The 21299-nt window shown below is 41.9% G+C and overlaps 2 protein-coding genes across 10 annotated transcripts in view; one reads left to right on the top strand and one right to left on the bottom strand.

Moving 5' to 3' along the window:
- The window catches only part of adgrb2 (adhesion G protein-coupled receptor B2), a 303614-nt gene that overhangs the window by 250016 nt on the left and 32299 nt on the right, over positions 1-21299 (bottom strand). The gene's annotated exons all lie outside the window — the stretch shown is intronic.
- LOC306987540 (uncharacterized protein) lies at positions 3768-19319 on the top strand. Its single transcript, XM_079591909.1, has 10 exons — positions 3768-3779; positions 4737-4868; positions 9330-9492; positions 12132-12324; positions 12436-12504; positions 12704-12805; positions 16456-16488; positions 16577-18530; positions 18651-18782; positions 18956-19319. Exons 2-10 carry the CDS (start codon positions 4760-4762, stop codon positions 19174-19176), a joined length of 2976 nt encoding a protein of 991 aa, XP_079448035.1. The 5' UTR covers positions 3768-3779; positions 4737-4759; the 3' UTR covers positions 19177-19319.

Genomic DNA, 21299 nt, shown 5'->3' with positions numbered 1-21299 from the left:
TGTGTGTGTGTGTGTGTGTGTGTGTGTGTGTGTGTGTGTGTGTGTGTGTGTGTGTGTGTGTGTGTGTGTGTGCTTATGTCCCTTTTGGGTACATTCACCAGGATACACACCAGTAAACTGAGGACCACCTAAAAAATTTAGGACATTTTGTATGTCCTCATTTGTTTGACTATATAATGGCATTCAGCATACTCTAAAATGGTGTCCAGACTTAAAATCTCACTTGTCCCAAAAAATCACTTTTAAGTGATTTGTGTATGTGAAGTGTGTATGCCCCCCCACTAAAGTGTGTATAACACAGCGCCCTCTAGGAGTACTGCACTTCCGGAAAAGATACACACTTCGGGGATTCTGACCAATCAGAGCACTACAAAAGCGGGACTTGATGATCTGACCAATCAGAGGCCAACACGTCATCAACAAACATGGCGGAGGCAAAAACGATCATGATTATGATCTGAATTGACAGATAATCCACATTAAATTATAGAAAAATTCCCAATAATTAGTATTTAAATAAAAATAGACTCAATTGCCCTGAGCAGCAGGACCTCTCATGACTTATATGAGCATGTTTTTTTTTTTACTTTTAATCCTCGCGTTTTGCTCTCGCATCAGTCTCTGCTCTGTGTGTGTGTGTGTGAAGATCGCGCTTCCCCGCGTCACCGTGACTACAGCACGAACAGTAACATAGGAGTTTATTAATCATGTAGGAACGAGTTTGAAGCGGGGAAGGGACATACAGATTAAGTCATGTGAATTTAAAAAGTACATATTTCCTTCCAAAAGCGGGACAACTGCTTAAATCTGTCAATATGAGTGTGATGATTTATTCATCTGAGTTTGTTTAATAAAAATACACAAGCCACAAAATGAAAACGTGCTAAATCGCTTGCTTTTATGAGTGAGTTTATTTGTTTTAAGTGTTTTCTCCTACTTTGCGTTCTGCCGTTCTCTTTCATCCGCGATGTCCCTGAGCGGCCGCCGCCCCTCCCCCACCCACCGCACGAGCAGGAGAACACAGTCACACACACAGAGCAACACATTCTCTTTAGCCTATATTATATAGAGGAAACCAGGAACAGCAAACATTCTCTTTAGCCTATATTATATAGAGGAAACCAGGAACAGCAAACATTCTCTTTATATATATTTTATATATAGGAGAGCAGTTACATCAAACATCATCTTTATATTATAGTATATTATATAGAGGAGAGCACAGCAAACATTCTAATTATATCATATTATTTTACAGTTTTTCTCAGTCACTTTGGTGCATTTCTCAGATCACAACAAAAATTATTGTTCAACCTCCACATTATCTAGTCACTTGTGCACATCATAAAAATCAATCATTCATTTGAACAAATTGCAAATGCTTTGTTACATTCATGCAATTGATGTAGGCTACAAGTGTCTGCTGTTTCTTACATTATTAATTTCTTATGTCATGTTGATCAAAATGTATTATACTGGTTCTCTGTTGAATAGTCTTACCCCTCAAAACATACAGGCATTAGTTCCATAAGTCATTAATGCAGAATGGATGAAATAGTTGTCATAAACTGTCAATACATTTTCTATGCAATTCTATTAGATTTTTTTTGTCCTGAATTTACATTTACATTTTGTTGAATTGCAGAGGTGAATTCTGAATTTCACTAATGAAGGGGAATGTAAAGCATTAGATCAATCAATGATCATCCAGTTCTCTATAATAGCTCAGAGTGCATCTCATTTGGGAAGCATAATAGACAGCGCACAACACGTTACACACTCTGAGAATGGAAGAACAACCGAAGAACAGCCGAGAAGAAGAAGAAGAAGAAGAGGAGTAAGTATGTGTGGTGGAAGGGTACAGAGGTAAAACAGAGGAAGAGGTAGAACAGGCCAAGATTGTGTGTTTCTGAAGAAATAAGGGCCACTATTGTAGATAATGTTCTCAGTCATAACCTTATGGCAGAGGCGGTCGAATGGTGCAGCCGAATGTTTGGAAAACAACCGTGTATGTCCTCAATCATTCAAGCGTTTGTAGACAAAACAGGTGTGTAATCAGACAGTGTTCACATACTGTACTGTATACCATAAACTGTAGACTTACTGTAATGCTATATTACAGCAGTCTACTTGCAATTTACATTATACAGTAAATATACTTGATAGAGACATAATGTAAAACACACACACGTACATACAGTATATGTGTGACATAGTCTTTTTCTTTATATCGCAATGACATTGTACAGTCATTTTTTGACAGACCAACAGTGTATCTGTGAATCCTGTCCAATCTCATCTAGAGTAATGCGTACATGTGTGTCATACAGATATTAAGTGCAGTCTTATGCATTTTCAATCATTGTCATCAAAATCATAGTTTATTTCTGAAAATATTGATAGAGTATATTGACAACCTGACTAAGCATTTTGACATTCTTGTTTGCAAACAATGACACACAAGGACTTGTCATTCTGATGACACTGATATGTTAATTGATTTAGTACTAGTATTTTGAGCAAGTTACAGGCTTTTGATGGTAATCTATTGTGTTTTGTTGTTTGTACAAATTGTTTTGAGAAATGCACTTACTGGTTTGCAAATCTTAAGGTTCAAGAAATGTACTAAAGCGACTGATAAGAACTATACTAGAGGAGTGGAGTTACAGCAAACATTCTCTTTCTCTCTCTCTCTCTCTCTCTCTCTCTCTCTCTCTCTCTCTCTCTCTCTCTCTCTCTATATATATATATATATATATATATATATATATACAGGGGCGTAGTTTGTGGGGGAGATAACCCCTACAACCCCCCCCCCCCCCCCACAATATTTATACCATGAAAAAACCCCCCCGCCAATGTTCAAACCAAATCTACGCCCTTGTATATATATATATATATATATATATATATATATAGAGAGAGAGAGAGAGAGAGAGAGAGAGAGAGAGAGAGAGAGAGAGAGAGAGAGAGAGGGAGGGAGGGGGAGAGACAGAGCAGTATAGTCATACAAAAGAAAATAAAATGTTTAAAATGATCATGAATCAAGCTGACACATTTACATGTTTGTTTACAGGTTTATTTTGCTCTTACTTGATTTTAAAAGACATTGGATATCCAACCCTAACCCTAACCCTAACCCTACCCTAGCCCTAGCTCTGCCTCTGACTGCCAGTCTGACTGAGATCTGCTCATGTTGAGATCAGCCGCCCTTCCCCCACAGCGCTGATCGCGCGCGCGCCCTTCCCCCACAGCACTGACTCTGATCGCGCGCGCGCCCTCCCCCACTGGGACTGACTGCAGTGACAGAGAGATGAACTAACAGACTGACAGGTATATAACGTGTAGCTTAATCAGAAGTGCTGCTCAAAAGACGACAATCTGTTGTGGCTATGCGTTTTTAAAGCACTTTTACAAGGTCTAGCAGCTTCTTCGCCCTTTAATGTAAAATACCATTAATTTATTAAAGAAATAAAAAGAAGATAATGCTGTTAAAATACACATTAAAGTTTAATTTAGATCCTTGACATAATCCACACCCTTCCCCCATCTTAACTCAAATAAATTCTGAAGTAGTTGTGGGACACGACCTATTTTTTTACAGTCTATGGACACGACACGTGATGAAACGACAAAAACACGTGAAATCAAAATACGTAACTACGTCATTTACGCAAGTGTCGACCGTGCGTGGATGCGTTTTCCCGGGAAATGCACACGTGACAAGACGCGAAACAGACCATAGAACAGACGACAACCCTCTCCACCACGCAGGAAAGGTGAGATCAAGACTTGTCCTGAAAATGCATGATAAGATAACTAAATACATTGAGAAATATGAAAGTTAATAGGATGTATGTTTATTTTATTGGTTTAATTATTTTTTTTGCTTAGTTTTATTTACTTATCGCTTATATTTGAGCTTGCTTCTCATTTGATGATTTGTTGCTATAAGGAAAAAAGTTTGTTGTCTACTTGTAGGCATTGACCAGTAAATATAATTTTGCTATTATTTTTTATATAATACTTCTTTAGATTCTACAAATTAACCAAAACAACCGAGTCAGTGATAGTCTACTATGTCATTGTTTTTCTCAGAAGTGTTGTCAAATAGCAAATTTTTTACATCATTATTATTTGATATATTATTTATTTTATGTAATACATTATTCAATTATAAAAAAAATTCAGTGGAATGTTTTTTAATTTTTTATTTATTAATTATTTTTATATTGATTGTTTTGCCCAATGACGGTACATAGACATTTTATAGTATTTTTATTGTGTTTCAAGCTCCAAAGCAGACAAAAAGCACATTAAAAATAGTCCCTATGAATCTAGCTGGTTATTGAAAATCTCCCATATGCTGTAGCTCTTAAATCAAATATGAATATACAGTAGATTTATGTCAATTGTGGTCACAGGACACACAAGAACCAATGGTTTTTGGCATCATTGACATTGCCCTTTTTTATCTAAATGCCTGTTGTAGACTGGTCACATGTGATGTCATTGAATAGAGCTCTGTGATATAATATAAAGATATACTTTAGTGTTGAACAGAAAAAACACAACACAGGTTTGGAACAACATGAGGTTAATTTGGAACAACAATTAATGTAATTGTATGTTAATTATGTATGTTTTTGGGTGAACAAATCCAGTAAGATCAACAAGATTGTTTAAATATGCTTGTTTATTTCATTCACCTTATATTTTTTATACATTTTTTCCAGTCATTGCAAGAAAGAAAGTCAGCATGCTGGGAAATAAAAGACGTAGAAAACCTCTGCAGGACGCTGAGCACCACATTGCCTGTGAAACCGACAAGCCTGGGCTTCAAGAGCAGTTCATCAGCAAATATAAAGGCAAGTATTTATGACTAAGCAGTTTAGTGATCATGTTAATCTACATAACTGAGAATTTAATGTGAGGCGAGTCATATGGTTATTAGGCCAACTAATATCCATGTTTCACAAGTTGAAAAATATTTTTTATTTTTTTTATTGTGCAGTCAAGATTCCTGAATAGAGTTCTGCAGGCATGAGCCCTAAAACAGCAACATTTAAATGTTTGCACTTCCAGTTCTATCAACCTAACGTTAATGTTTACTTGCACATTCTTAACTCGATTGCATAATAAGCAGACAGTTCTTGTGGTCATGTAAATGCAGACTAAGGTCATCATAAACGGCTTAAGCCAATCGACACAGATAGATTTTTACCCCTTATTCCAAATTTGCATGTAAACACCTGCATTCTGTGGCTTATTGAAGTGAGCATGTGTGATGTGTGACAGGAAAGTTTACATACTGTGGATTTAAGCACATCCAGACAGAGCGAGTGTTTTCTTGACCCAAGAAACTCTTAAAATGTGTTCTCATCTCATGCAGAAAGGGTACAGTCAAAATACTGCACCCGATACTGCATGAGAGGAGAATATGTAAGTTTTCCGCTAAAATTCTGGAATACACTTGGCTTTATTTAAAGGACAAGTTCGGTATTTTACACTTAAAGCCCTGTTTACAGATCGTATCTGATGAAATAGAACGGTTAAGATTAAAATTTGGACACATGCTCCTGTCCCAAGAATTTTTGGCCCCAAGAAAATAAACCTAAAATTCTCGGGACAGCAGCATGTGTCTTTTAAACTTAACCGTTCTATTTCGTCAGAAACGATCGGAAAACAGGGCTTTAAGTGTAAAATACAGAACTTGACCTTTAACATCACAACTGACATGACATATGGAATACACAGTCAGATACACGAATGTTTAGGTTTTGAGATAATTTACCTGATTTACTTATAAAGTCTTGTGGTTTATGTGGTTATTGGTTTGCATGTAAACCAGGACAGTGCTGCCCTACAAAGGCAAAAGACCTTAACTCGTGTGTGGAACTGAGAAAAATTACTAAAAAGATTTTTAGTTGTCCCGCCAAATTTACATTAATTATAGGTAGGACACTGGAAATCTTGCAATTAGATGTTTTAGTAATGAAAATGATTTACATAAAAAAATCTTGAGCGCAACCTTGACTTTTGACCACTATTTTAAAGTTACTGTACTCTGCCTTTGTATTGTCAGCAACAAGTGAGATGTCATCCAAAAGGCAGTAACTTCCACATTATCAATATTTGGTTGCTGATCACCATTAACAAAATAATTATAGTAACAGCTGTATAAAATCTAGTGATCATGGCATTTAATTTGTATGATTTACAATTACTTATAACCATCTACTTATTACTATCCTGTAGGGGTGTAACGGTACGCAAAAATCACGGTTCGGTACGTACCTCGGTTTTAAAGTCACGGTTCGGTTCATTTTCGGTACAGTAAGGGAAAGAAATGCAAAACATTAAAATGCTGGTTGTTTACTATAAACTTTTTTTTAACAATTTGTTTACACTTTTTTTAAACACACTTTTTAATAAAATATAACGTTAGGCTAATAAATAAAAAATATATAAAATAAAAAAAGAATAAGAAATAAAATACTGCTGCAAAGTTCTCCACTAATAAAATACTCTCAAACCAATATTGGCCGTGACACTAGCTAGCAAGAGGCTGGGCTAAAGCGAGCGTGCCGTGTATGTGGTGATCTTTATTTATGCGATATTTATGTCCGAGCCCGACCCGAGAGTTAAAATCCAAATTTTTTTTCTCATACTAATGACACATGTACGTTTGTTTGTGTGGAAAGCCCGCTTTTAACAGAAAGGCAGTCGGAAATGTCCACAGATGAGCGCATCAGCGCTCTTAACACAGCCGCGCTTGCACGTGTTTCGTTGTCACAGCAACATAAACAAATGTCCGCACACAGGAAGACAGATGTTATGGTAATTTTTACATGTATTTGAATCACAAAAACGATTAATCAGATTTAATCAGTGCAACGCGGAGACTTCCGACACTTAATATGTTCGTGTGGAAACTCGGAATGGATGTATGTTCTGCACACAAAACTAGCCTAATTTACGTGACAGATTGCATTCGGTGCACATGTGCACCGTACCGAAAGTCCTGTACCGAAACGGTCCGGTACGAATACATGTACCGTTACACCCCTACTATCCTGTGCTTTGGTTGCATTCTGATGGCATTATTAATACATTAGACATGACAAAATACCTCCATTGTGGTAAAGAGTATGGTATCGAGTGACATAAGACTTGCTAAGCGCATTCAAAATGATAAAACAGATCGTTGCGCACATTCGACCCGGGGACTGGTTTATAGCGGTGGATCTAAAAGACGCATACACTTCAACATTGAGATAACCCCTTTATCACAGGCGGTTCCCGAGATTCGTGTTCGAAGGTGTCGCGCTCCTTGTATGTTCATGAAAATTACGAATGCCATTTCCCCTTTGGGACTGAAAGTGGGGAGTGCGTTCTGGACTACCTCGACGACTAATGCATTTATAGCACAACCTTCTGTGTTCTGCGTCTTTTCAGTGTGTGGTGGTTTCAGCTGTCTGCCCTGTTATTGTGGTGGTGCACTTCGCTCGTCCCGCGGATTTATTCCAGACGCTGTGATTGTAGGTATAACTCGCGTAACAGCTGGTCTGATGTTGTATGCACCAGCACTTGTTGCTTCATTATATTATCACTCCCTGTGACATAGGCTATTAGTCCAGCGTTGGCTCGACGGTGTTCAGGGCGGTGCTAAAGGCGTCTGTGCAGTTTTGGCTCTCTGCCAGCTAGATGCATGAATGTTTTAACCAGGTCCGGTACCCGATCTGGGTGAGGCGGGGCTTTAGTTCTTTGTTGTATTCATCTGCTACGGCATGTGTAATTTTTCTGTCATATCCTTCGCGATCGATATCGCACGTTTGTCAATGGAGTGGGTTTAGACCGTACTAAATGTTCTGACCGCGTTTGTGCAGGACTAAGCTCTGGGGACATCAGAAGCTACAGGGACTGATGGAAGCTGTACCAAGTGCACAGGCTACACACTGTAATACAATTTTAATGGACAGTAAAACAAAGGCAGAACACTGTACAATCTGATAGGTGGCATTATTTGATAGAACACCGGCACAGTATCTTCATATTGACGGGCGGCTACACAAAGGCAGAGTACCGTAACTCAATTTGAGCGTTGCAAAACAAAGCCAAAGAGCGGTAACTGGAGTTACGGTGTTCTGCCTTGGTTTCTCGTGGGCTTTTTGAAATTACTGTTAAGACAACCCATTCTTTTTTTTGAAAAAACAATATAATTGACTCAAGATACTTATCCACATGATAAAGGAGGTCTCGATTGTGCCAAAAATAACAAATTTTCGACCACAATTTAAGTCACAGTCCTTTGCCTTTGCACGGCAGAATGGATTATTTCAATAAGGTGTTTTTTGTTTGTTGTTTTTTATCAGCGTATCGGTGTGCAAGTAAACATCACGTTTATTCTACAACATAAAATACATCAGTAATGCTCTCTTGTGTGTTTAAAAAAAAAAAGCCTTTACTTGTCTTGTAAAAGACAGTTGCTAACAAGCGTCTAAATGGGAGACAAGTTGTCTGGGACATTAAACACCATCAACTGAACAGATAAACTCATCTAGTCACTTTTACAGCCTCGTTGTGTTTATAATCGCACTCTTGCAAACTATTCTATACAGGTAGATTAAAGGATGTACACGGCACACAATCAGTCAACATGCATTATAAGAATGCAAAAACATTATATATATTACAAAGGGAGATGGATCTTAAAGCTTTAGAGTTCCTGTAGGCACATTTATCAACAACAACAAAAAAACCCTCTATACTTTTATCTAAACTATAGAAGCCAAATAAAACATCCATATACCACAAAGAAAACTATCCGAAAGAGATGCAAATAATAAACAAACATAATTGTTTTTTAAATTAATGCAACACAGACACATTCTAGATGAGTTGTTGAACCTTCATCATAAGGAAGTTGAAGTTTTGCAACTGTGGTGTAGTTTATAGACTAACTTTAGCTTATTTTCTGCAAATCCTATAAGGTTTTTGTGGAGGGAACCAGGGGAGGTGAACTACCCGGTTGGTCTGCAAAAATACGTCATCACTTCAGCACTCTGTTCTAAACAATATATAGCCATGATAATATTGATTGTCTAAAAAAAATTGAGTACATTTTAACTGTATACTTTTAAGACTTAAAAGTATAATGTAAAGTAAAAAAAGCAAAGCATGCTTCGAGATTAGCCTGGCTATTGACTATTTTCCTTCAGTAATTTCCCTTTTACATCATATAATGTACATAATATGGTTGAGAACTTTTAGTAATAATCAAAATAATAGTTGACATTAAAGAAACTGAAGCTATTTCTCCTCTTTAGGTCGTGGAGTTTTCACCGCTGGAGCTTTCTTCAGAGGTGATTTTGTTCTTGAATACAGAGGTGAACTTCTGAGTTCACAGGAGAGTCTTGACCGAACTGAACACTACACTGAAGCTGAGAACACGTTCCTGTTTGATTTTCAGTGGCATGGCAAAAATTGGTGGTGAGTATAGAACTGTTGGATTGATGTAGTAGGGATGCTAAAATATCTGGAACTGTAAAATACTTAGTTCATGCCTGTAGTTCTGTTCGCTTGGTTCGTTTGGTCCGTGTACGCTTAATGTTCAGATTGGCATTTCTATCGTCAAACATGTTATGCTTGACCAGTCTGTCCTTTTAGGGTCACATCTTCCTGTTTTTGGTTGTTTACATGTCTCTGGTCCATGTTACGTTAATATTTTATTCGAACTGCACCAGAGTTCGTTTGGAAGCCAACTGAGACACATTTTTTCAGCGTCTCGGTCAGTTTGTTTGGTGGCACCAGGGTTCAGATTAGGGCTGAACGATACATCGAATTTTCATCGTCATCGCGATATGAACTCCGGCGATGAACACATCGCAACAGACAGCCTGACACGATGAATAATGCCTGGTTCAGATTAGCACTAACTTACACGTTTTTGACTCCTAAAATCTTGTCGTGGACAAGAAACATGTCAGACTACACGTTGCTTTCCGACCAGTCATTGCGTGCCGTCACACACACACATTCACTCGCAAACATTCACTCGCACGCACAGACACACAAACACACACACTCACTGTCCCTCGCTCACTCGCTCGCTCACTCACGCACGCACGCACACACACACACATACGCTCACACGCTCACTGGCGTACACACACACTCACTATTGCACTCACTCACGTCTCGCCTCGCTCACATATTCAACCCGTCGTGGAGGACCGTTAAAGAATTAAACATGCTATAGTCTTTCTGTCGTGAAGCATCGCAGACGCGACGTAGGTTGTCGCCCACTGTGACACACTATACGAGATGAAACGATCAAATCTTGCGTCCCGACGCCCGTTGTCGTTATTACGAATCTCCACGACACCCATACGTCAAACGGATCGTGCCAAAATCGCGCTAAAATCGTGTATTCTGAACCAGGCAGGTAATAAACGTTTGACCTATCACGCAAAGAACCTATTAAAGCACTAAGACATGGGAACAGTATAGTTAACAATCACATTTATCGCAAGTCATATCGTTATCGCAATATTAAACAATGTTATCGCACATCGCAGCTTTTCCTCATATCGTGCAGCCCTAGTTCAGATGGCAGCGTTCACACTTATTCAAATGAACAGCACTAACGGTCTAAACAAACATGCCAGGTGTGAACACACCCTAATACTTAAAATTCACCATGAACTGACACGAAGAGTACTGAGTGCAGTTTCCTTGAGTAATCAATATTTGTTTTTCCTGTATTCGCAAAAGAGAACAAAATGGTAAATTTTAGATGCGTTTATCTGAGAACTGAGAGGATGCTGCAGTGAACTATCATATAGATCAGTGGTTCTCAGATAGCCTGACTACGTCAGACTTCCTACTTCCGCTAATTTCATTTCGCTCCTGTAGTCAGTCTGAGATAGCGGCCTATCTTTCAGTTTTCCACCGGCCTTCGGACTGCCGGACCAATCAACGAACAGAGTGCGGGCTGAGAGCCGTGACGTAGACGCTAAGCGCCGAGTTTTACATTGTAGGTTAGAGAAATCGAAAACCGAAACGAGACACGGGATGCAATTCGCTCTGTTATAGAGAACCAGTGCCGCCGCTCCCACCACGCGCTGTGCGTAGGGAACCAAGAGCTGAAGGGGCACCAAAAAAATAGTGTTTCCGGGAGTCTCCCGCATATTGATAGCGGCTCACTGACGCCCGCGAATTAGTTAAAATCTCCGGAATCTAGAGCGATCGCGCCCGCGAGACAGAGACTGTGCTCCAAACCGCGTTGCGCGTGCACGGCAGAGAGGGAGAGCGAGCAAGAGACCGCGCGCGTGTGCGCCTCATGAAGCTTCTCGGGGTAGAGCACATCATAAAGGAATTATGCTTAGGGCACCGAAATGGCTAGCAGCGGCACTAGCTGAGTTTAAAAGATATAATCCTAAATTTGAGAGTTGGCTACAAATATTTTCTTGTTTCACTCTGTCAAAAATAAGTTTAGAGGCCGTGATTGTACCGTGGATGCGGAGATTAACAACGCCTAATCTGCAAAAGTCGTTTACAGCCATGTTCACTCCGGTATTTCGCTCGCATCATCATGTGTTTACAGCAGGTTTACAGTGGAAGTTCGATCATAGATTTGAGTTCGATGCATGATGTCTGTGGTTCGATGTGGCTGTACAGGCGCATAACATACGTCCTAACTAAACTTATCTGATTGGCTTACGGGTAACCAATGATTTTAAACTTCAGACAAGTGCCCCCTAGCGAGAGAGAAAACACTTCTCTATTATGCCATTCCAGACTCTGTCTACGAAGCAAAGTGAAGTAGCAGAGTCTGGTATTACCAGGCTAGTTCTCAGACCCTCCTCTCTGCACATTCTGTATGTCTCCTTCACCTGACATACTCAGTTGAGTTAATAGAGCCGTGTTCTGATGATGACTGATCATCTGAATAAGGTGAATTTAAACACGAGTACTTGTATTAAAACACATACAACATATACAGAGGGGTGGGTTTCCAGGACTGGAGCTCAGAACCAGTTATAAAAATGTGTATAATACATATATATATAAAAATGTCTAGCATACTAAGATTACAAGTCTTGAGTGGAAATGTTATGTCTTTGTAGCATGGATGCATCTAAAGAAGACACGTCCTTGGGAAGACTTGTCAACGATGAGACCAGAAATCCTACTTGCAAAATGAGAACCGTTGAAGTGAGCAGAAAACCTCACCTTTGTCTCTTTGCTGTACGAGACATTCTACCAGGGGAGGAAATCACTTACAATTATGGAGACTCAGATTGGCCATGGCGAATCAAGGTACTATCAAGAAAATGCTAAAGAGATTGATCAGTAATCAGTAAATTCATGATAATCTTTTACTCTCATTCTGATTAGTTACCATGTGATTGTGGTCTCATATTTCTCAAGCCTTTAAATCAAGCATCAGCAGAATCCACTGATAAAAAGCCAGCCAGCAGTTTGGGCCCGCAGAAATCGGTAAGTCCACTTCAAAACCTCTGTATCATTATATTATTATTATATCATTATATTATTGACTCTTTTAGCATAGAGTTGTGTGTGAAAGGAATGATGGATAAATTGTAGGACAGCTAGAGGAATGAATGTGAACAAAGTTTTTCTGTCCTTTACAAATATCCTGAATTTGATATACACTGCTTTCTTTTCTGATATCCAGCCCCATTGTGCAGCTTCTGATTCCTCTCCTGAATTGGACATGGTGAACAGCAATGGTCCACATGAGCAGTCAGTCAAAGCAAGAACATCAAGGAATAAAATGGTAACCATGTCATACATGAAGCAACTATCTACTGATGTTTACTGCCAGCTAGTTAAAAGTGCAGTAAGTGATTTCTGAGAAACACTGTTGATATTTGAAATCGACACTCAAACACACTCCTCCCGTCATTGCTCTGCCCCCAAAATAATGAACGCGCAATACAGGCAGCCACTGACTGCTCAGGTGTTCAACTAGAAAAGATCTTTATCACTGGGAAACCATAGGATGCATTTACAGGTTTGGTTTTAGTTGATTGTAGGTGCATATCCACTTCATCCAGCACACGTGTGTAATAGTAGTCGGAAGTTCGGATCATTTTACTGACTCGGATATTTGAATCTCGTTCATCAAAATGAACAAATAATTTTTCGAGTCATTTCGTTCATTTCAGCAGAATGTATTTAAAATGTAAAATGTTAGCCAAATTCCCCAAACACATCAAATGTTGATTGCATTTAGAATAAGAAAAAAATTGCAAAAGGATAAATTATGAGAAACAGAAACAATTAATTAATCTGGGTCTTCAGGGTATGCTGTCTGTTAGTTTACCTCACCTTCCGAAGCCGTTCGTTCTGGACTCCAGGACACTGGAGTTACACCTCTACTCTTTACCAGAAGTGCAGTGGGATTTTTAATGACCACAGAGAGTCAGGACCTCGGTTTAACGTCTCATCCGAAGGATGCTATGGAGTAAAATGTAGCGCCTTGCTACCAACCTCTGCTAGTTAAAGGAGTAGTTAACTTCAGGATTAAAAAGTTCCTGATAATTTACTCACCCTCACATCATCCAAGATGTTCATGTCTTTCTTTCTTTAATGGAATATAAATAACTGTTTTTGAGGAAAACATTCCAGGAGAAGAGGAGCTTTTTCTCCATATAGTGACTTCAATGGGGTCCAACAGTTTCAGGTCCAAATGTGAGTTTCAATGCAGCGATAAGAATAAGAAAAGTAATTCCTTACTCCTGAGGAATAAGAGTCTTATCTAGACAAACTAGCCGCCATAACAAAATAAACATTTATATACTTTTAAACCACAAATGCTCGTCTTGCACTAGCTCTGCGATGCGCCACACATTACTTCATCAGGTTGAAAGGTCATGCGTGTTCCAGTTCAAAAAGGTAGGATAGGCCGAAAAACTCTCCTCCATCTTCAAAATCGTCTGAAATGGCGTTTGTCTTAGTCTTTGCACGTTCTCTTTGTAAACACTAGGTTGGTACTTTCGCCTGCCTTCCGCGTGACCTTTTATCGTGATTACGTAATGTGTGGGGCATCAGAGCTAGTGCAAGACGGGCATTTGTGGTATATAAATGTTTATTTTGTTATAAAATGGCAAATGGTTTGTCTAGATAAGTCTCTTATTCCTCGGCTGGATCGTGTTGAGACTTTGAAGCTGCACTGAAACTCACATCTGGACCTTTGACCCGGTGGACCATTGAAGTCCATTATATGGAGAAAAATCCTGGAATGTTTTCCTCAAAAAACTTAATTTCTTTTCCACTAAAGAAAGACATGGACATCTTGGATGGTGTGAGGGTGAGTAAATTATCAGGAAATTTTAATTCTGAAGTGAACTAATCCTTTAACTAGTTATTGGTTTACAGTTTTAATGTATGAACCAATGTAACTATTAACGTGACTATTGTCACAATTTGTATGTAAAGTTTGTATAAATGTTTGTTTTTTAAGAGTTTTATTATCTTATTAACGATCTTTGCTTTGAAATGTGCAAAACATGTTTCTTTATTTTTTTTGTTCACCCCTACAGTGTTTTTTCTTATCTTATATGGCTGCTACAGTTTTCAATATTGTTAATGTACATTTTATTCTTGTTTAAGCTAAATAGCTCTTTATATATCTGCAGAAGCGGTTTCAATCAAGACAGTCATCCTCAGTCGCATCCACATCTGATGCACCCTCTTCATCGGCACCCTGTGCTTTGTCCACTTGTATAGTGGCCTCATCTACCTCATGCCATCCTGCCCTGTCCTCATCACTGTCACCACCTCCTGCTCCACCCACGTCACCATCATCCTCGCCTGCGCAGCCCTCATCGCCTTCTCCTGCGCCACCCACGTCACCATCATCCTCGCCTGCGCAGCCCTCATCGCCTTCTCCTGCGCCACCCACGTCACCATCATCCTCGCCTGCGCAGCCCTCATCGCCTTCTCCTGCGCCACCCACGTCACCATCATCCTCGCCTGCGCAGCCCTCATCACCTTCTCCTGCGCCACCCACGTCACCATCATCCTCGCCTGCGCAGCCCTCATCGCCTTCTCCTGCGCCACCCACGTCACCATCATCCTCGCCTGCACAGCCCTCATCGCCTTCTCCTGCGCCACCCACGTCACCATCATCCTCGCCTGCGCAGCCCTCATCGCCTTCTCCTGCGCCACCCACGTCACCATCATCCTCGCCTGCGCAGCCCTCATCGCCTTCTCCTGCGCCACCCACGTCACCATCATCCTCGCCTGCGCAGCCCTCATCGCCTTCTCCTGCGCCACCCACGTCACCAACAGCCTCGCCTGCGCAGCCCTCATCGCCTTCTCCTGCGCCACCCACGTCACCATCATCCTCGCCTGCGCAGCCCTCATCACCTTCTCCTGCGCCACCCACGTCACCAACAGCCTCGCCTGCGCAGCCCTCATCGCCTTCTCCTGCGCCACCCACGTCACCAACAGCCTCGCCTGCGCAGCCCTCATCGCCTTCTCCTGCGCCACCCACGTCACCAACAGCCTCGCCTGCGCAGCCCTCATCGCCTTCTCCTGCGCCACCCACGTCACCAACAGCCTCGCCTGCGCAGCCCTCATCGCCTTCTCCTGCGCCACCCACGTCACCAACAGCCTCGCCTGCGCAGCCCTCATCGCCTTCTCCTGCGCCACCCACGTCACCAACAGCCTCGCCTGCGCAGCCCTCATCGCCTTCTCCTGCGCCACCCACGTCACCAACAGCCTCGCCTGCGCAGCCCTCATCACCTTCTCCTGCGCCACCCACGTCACCAACAGCCTCGCCTGCGCAGCCCTCATCGCCTTCTCCTGCGCCACCCACGTCACCAACAGCCTCGCCTGCGCAGCCCTCATCGCCTTCTCCTGCGCCACCCACTTCACCAACAGCCTCGCCTGCGCAGCCCTCATCGCCTTCTCCTGCGCCACCCACGTCACCAACAGCCTCGCCTGCGCAGCCCTCATCGCCTTCTCCTGCGCCACCCACGTCACCATCATCCTCGCCTGCGCAGCCCTCATCGCCTTCTCCTGCACTGCCTTCATCATCCTCATCCTCGCCTGCGCAGCCCTCATCACCTTCTCCTGCGCCACCCACGTCACCATCATCCTCGCCTGCGCAGCCCTCATCGCCTTCTCCTGCGCCACCCACGTCACCAACAGCCTCGCCTGCGCAGCCCTCATCGCCTTCTCCTGCACTGCCTTCATCATCCTCATCCTCGCCTGCTCCCCCCGTATCTTCACCTTGTGCTGCATCAACACCTGTGGTTCACTCATCACAGGTGTCTGGGACACTCTCATTAAGGGAGGTGGGTAGATTCATTTGCTGAATTATTGGGATGGTCGGGGTGTATTGCACTGGTAGAACTAACAATAGATTATATGAAATTGTATATTATTTATATTTGTTTGTATTTCTCCTTTTTCCAGATATCCTCTTTAAGGCCATCAAGAAAAAGACAGGTAATTATGACTTTGCTATCTGCAATATGATGAAATGTAATGTTACAGGAACCACTGTCATGAGTAAGTGTTAAATTCTCTCATTCAGTGTTCAGGAAGTGCCGACTGTGAAACAGATTACAGCGATGTCACAGACTACAGCGATGTTGACTACATACCAAAAATCAGCTCAGATGAATCGGATGGTAGTTCTTCTGGACATGACATGGTCAAAAGTGCTTTGATACATCCAACATCTCCCAACGAGGCAGGTAGTTCATCTGATCAATCTATGACAGTACCATCACCAAAAAAGATGAAATGCCAATCTAAAGAGACAAACACCTTATCTGGTGATAAAACTTTTATTCAGTCAATGCCATCACCAAAGCAGGAACGCAAGACATACAACAAGAAGCAGTATTGCCTTTATTGCTCTAAGCCATATTCAAAAATGGCAAGACACCTTGAATTTGTCCATCGCAACGAAATGGGGGTTGTAAAGGCAGTAGCATTTCCAAAACATTCCAAAGAAAGACGAGTCCAGTTAAACCTCCTTAGAAAAAGGGGCAACTTTGCCCACAACACAGATGTGGTGAGACAAGGACATGGGGAGATGATTGCCTGCTACCGTCCAAAATATAGACAAAGAGCCAAAGAATTCATTCATTGCATTTACTGCCAAGGGCTTTATAACAAGCGTAGCCTTTGGAAACATATCAAAAACTGTCCCCTGAAACCTAAAGATGATGATGCCAAGGGCAGGAAAAGAGTTCGATCTCTGTGTGCTCTAAACACACCAGTCGGCTTAGAAGTGAGCAAAGGGTTCAAGAAAATACTGTCCTTTATGAACTATGATGAAGTTTCGCGTGTAGTTCATACTGACAGATGCATCATGCAGCTGGGGGAGCACATGTTCAACAGGATGGGGTCTGATGTGACCAAACATGACTACATCAGACAGAAGATGAGAGAAGTAGGCAGACTTCTTCTTGAAGCAAGGAAGATTACCCCACTGAGAACAATGGTAGACTTCTTCATACCAGCAAACTTCAAACATGTCATAGCAGCTGTTAAAGTTGTGTCTGGCTACGATGAAGAGAAAAACACCTACCGCATTCCTTCTTTAGCTCTCAAACTTGGGCATTCTTTAAACAAGATCTCTAGTATTGTTGAGAGCAATGCCATGATGTATGGAGATCATGAGCGTGCTGAGTGTGCCCGAGACTTCAGGAAAATACACCAGGCAAGGTGGAATGAGTACATTTCTGCTGGTGCTATAACTACATTGAAAGAAGCCAAGTGGAACACACCACAAATCATTCCTTTCACTCAGGATGTCAGAGTCCTGCACACACATCTTGAAAAGAAACACAATGGGCTCCTAAGTAAGCTCAGATCTTGCCCTTCTGCTGACAGCTACACTGCTCTAGCCAAGGTCACGCTGTCCCAGGTCATCCTGTTCAACCGAAGGAGAGAAGGTGAAGTATCCCGGATGCTTTTGTCAGCTTTTAAAAGCAGGGACACTTCTGAGCTACACGAAGACATTGCCATCTGTCTGTCTGAGTTTGAGAGGAAGCTGTGTCTCCACTTCACAAGAGTTGAGATCCGTGGTAAACGAGGGAGAAAGGTTCCTGTGCTCCTCAAGCCTTCCATGGTTTCTGCCATGGAGCTGCTCGTTGAAACGCGTGAGCTTTGTGGTGTTCCAGCAGAGAATCCCTTTATGTTTGGCAGATGTGGAGCATTGTCTGCCTACAGAGGAGGAGAGTGCATCAACAAAGCTGCTTGCGAATGTGGCATAAAGAACCCTGAAGCACTGTCATCAACTAGGCTCAGGAAACACATAGCAACCATGTCTAAAATTCTTAATCTTGATGAGAATGAAGCAGACCAACTGGCTGATTTCCTTGGTCACGATATCAGAATCCACAGACAGTATTACCGGTTACCAGAGGGAACACTGCAGCTGGCAAAAATGAGTAAAGTCCTAATGGCCATGGAGAAAGGAACACTGTCTGACTACAAAGGAAAGAAACTTGATGACATTGAAATCGACCCAAATGGTTGAGTATACTTGGACTGTCTGTGTGTATTTGTGCTGTATATATTTGCTAAATGATGTATATAATTATGTCACAGATGCTAAGTATAAGCAATAAAGTGTTATTTTTTTTGTCAATTAGAGCAACTTGAGGCCCAAGGTGATTCCATGTCAAGTGATGAGGAGGATTGCAGTGACCTATCTCAGACAACAGCACCAGCAGAGACTGATCAACCTGTTCAATCTGATCAATCTGTTTCACAGGAGGATCAATGTAAGAAAAATCTCTACATTGCACAAACAACAATAATCAAATAAACATGAATTAGCTCCATGCAGCAATATCCAGCCAAAAGAAAAAAATCTACACATTAAGACACAGTCTTGATTTGGTCTTTACTTACCGATTTAGTTGTAATGAGAATTTACTTTTTAATTATTTCATAGGTTCTTCAAACGCTCCAAAAAAGAAATGGGAGGACAGTGAGGTAAAAGCAGTAGAGAGACACATGATGAAGTTCATCAAGACATGCAAAGTTCCTGGTAAGCAAGACTGTGAAAGATGCATTCACGCAGAGCCAGAAGCTTTGAAGCAGCGAACATGGACTGGTGTGAAAAATTATGTGCGGAACAGGATCACGACTCTTAAAAGAAAGGGTGGTTTGTAGGGAGGCACAAACACCAACACTTTGCACATTATGCTTTTTTTGTAAGAAATAGAGCTAAAGTGTAGAAATATTTTGAGGATAGAATGAAACCGAATTAGAAGTGAAAAGTTGGAGTATAAGAAGGCTAATGAAGGAGAGGATAGTAAGATAGTTAATTTTCATTATTCAGTTTTTTTTGTTCAGTTACAATGAAGTTGGATGAAACGTCATGTTAAACTTTGTGATATTTCTGTCATAGAGGGATGGGAGAATGTAAAGATGATTAAACAACTGGGAAGAGTGATTAGGTGTGTTGGACATCGGCTGCTGGATGAAAAGAGGGAGGAGTGAAGGTAAAGAGAATAAAAAGGGTAGGAGTGAAGGTAAAGAGGATGGAAAGAGGGAGGAGTGAAGGTAAAGAGAATAAAAAGGGTAGGAGTGAAGGTAAAGAGGATGGAAAGAGGGAGGAGTGAAGGTAAAGAGGATGGAAAGAGGGAGGAGTGAAGGTAAAGAGGATGGAAAGAGGGAGGAGTGAAGGTAAAGAGGATGAAAAGAGGGAGGAGGGAAGGTAAAAAGGATGGAAAGAGGGAGGAGTGAAGGTAAAGAGGATGAAAAGAGGGAGGAGTGAAGGTAAAGAGGATGAAAAGAGGGAGGAGTGAAGGTAAAGAGGATGGAAAGAGGGAGGAGGGAAGGTAAAGAGGATGAAAAGAGGGAGGAGTGAAGGTAAAGAGGATGAAAAGAGGGAGGAGTGAAGGTAAAGAGGATGGAAAGAGGGAGGAGTGAAGGTAAAGAGGATGGAAAGAGGGAGGAGTGAAGGTAAAGAGGATGGAAAGAGGGAGGAGGGAAGGTAAAGAGGATGAAAAGAGGGAGGAGGGAAGGTAAAGAGGATGGAAAGAGGGAGGAGTGAAGGTAAAGAGGATGAAAAGAGGGAGGAGTGAAGGTAAAGAGGATGAAAAGAGGGAGGAGTGAAGGTAAAGAGGATGGAAAGAGGGAGGAGTGAAGGTAAAGAGGATGGAAAGAGGGTGGAGGGAAGGTAAAGAGGATGAAAAGAGGGAGGAGGGAAGGTAAAGAGGATGGAAAGAGGGAGGAGGGAAGGTAAAGAGGATGGAAAGAGGGAGGAGTGAAGGTAAAGAGGATGAAAAGAGGGAGGAGGGAAGGTAAAGAGGATGGAAAGAGGGAGGAGGGAAGGTAAAGAGGATGAAAAGAGGGAGGAGGGAAGGTAAAGAGGATGGAAAGAGGGAGGAGGGAAGGTAAAGAGGATGAAAAGAGGGAGGAGGGAAGGTAAAGAGGATGGAAAGAGGGAGGAGTGAAGGTAAAGAGGATGGAAAGAGGGAGGAGGGAAGGTAAAGAGGATGAAAAGAGGGAGGAGGGAAGGTAAAGAGGATGGAAAGAGGGAGGAGTGAAGGTAAAGAGGATGGAAAGAGGGAGGAGGGAAGGTAAAGAGGATGGAAAGAGGGAGGAGGGAAGGTAAAGAGGATGAAAAGAGGGAGGAGGGAAGGTAAAGAGGATGGAAAGAGGGAGGAGTGAAGGTAAAGAGGATGAAAAGAGGGAGGAGGGAAGGTAAAGAGGATGGAAAGAGGGAGGAGGGAAGGTAAAGAGGATGGAAAGAGGGAGGAGGGAAGGTAAAGAGGATGGAAAGAGGGAGGAGTGAAGGTAAAGAGGATGAAAAGAGGGAGGAGGGAAGGTAAAGAGGATGGAAAGAGGGAGGAGTGAAGGTAAAGAGGATGGAAAGAGGGAGGAGGGAAGGTAAAGAGGATGAAAAGAGGGAGGAGGGAAGGTAAAGAGGATGGAAAGAGGGAGGAGTGAAGGTAAAGAGGATGGAAAGAGGGAGGAGTGAAGGTAAAGAGGATGGAAAGAGGGAGGAGTGAAGGTAAAGAGGATGGAAAGAGGGAGGAGGGAAGGTAAAGAGGATGGAAAGAGGGAGGAGTGAAGGTAAAGAGGATGAAAAGAGGGAGGAGGGAAGGTAAAGAGGATGGAAAGAGGGAGGAGGGAAGGTAAAGAGGATGGAAAGAGGGAGGAGTGAAGGTAAAGCGGATGGAAAGAGGGAGGAGTGAATGTAAAGAGGATGGAAAGAGGGAGGAGGGAAGGTAAAGAGGATGGAAAGAGGGAGGAGTGAAGGTAAAGCGGATGGAAAGAGGGAGGAG

The sequence above is a fragment of the Phoxinus phoxinus genome, assembly GCF_949152265.1.
Source record: "Phoxinus phoxinus genome assembly, chromosome: 19".
Lineage (NCBI taxonomy): Eukaryota > Metazoa > Chordata > Actinopteri > Cypriniformes > Leuciscidae > Phoxinus > Phoxinus phoxinus.
This window is presented reverse-complemented; position numbering and strand designations above follow the sequence as displayed.

What these genes read in the sequence shown, in the direction of transcription:
- LOC306987540 (XM_079591909.1), top strand. Translation starts at nt 4,760, where the DNA reads ATGCTGGGAAATAAAAGACGTAGAAAACCTCTGCAGGACGCTGAGCAC. An exon ending in TGGCATGGCAAAAATTGGTG is followed by an intron (nt 9,493 to 12,131) that starts GTGAGTATAGAA and finishes ATGTCTTTGTAG; the next exon opens with CATGGATGCATCTAAAGAAG. An exon ending in GGCCATCAAGAAAAAGACAG is followed by an intron (nt 16,489 to 16,576) that starts GTAATTATGACT and finishes TCTCTCATTCAG; the next exon opens with TGTTCAGGAAGTGCCGACTG.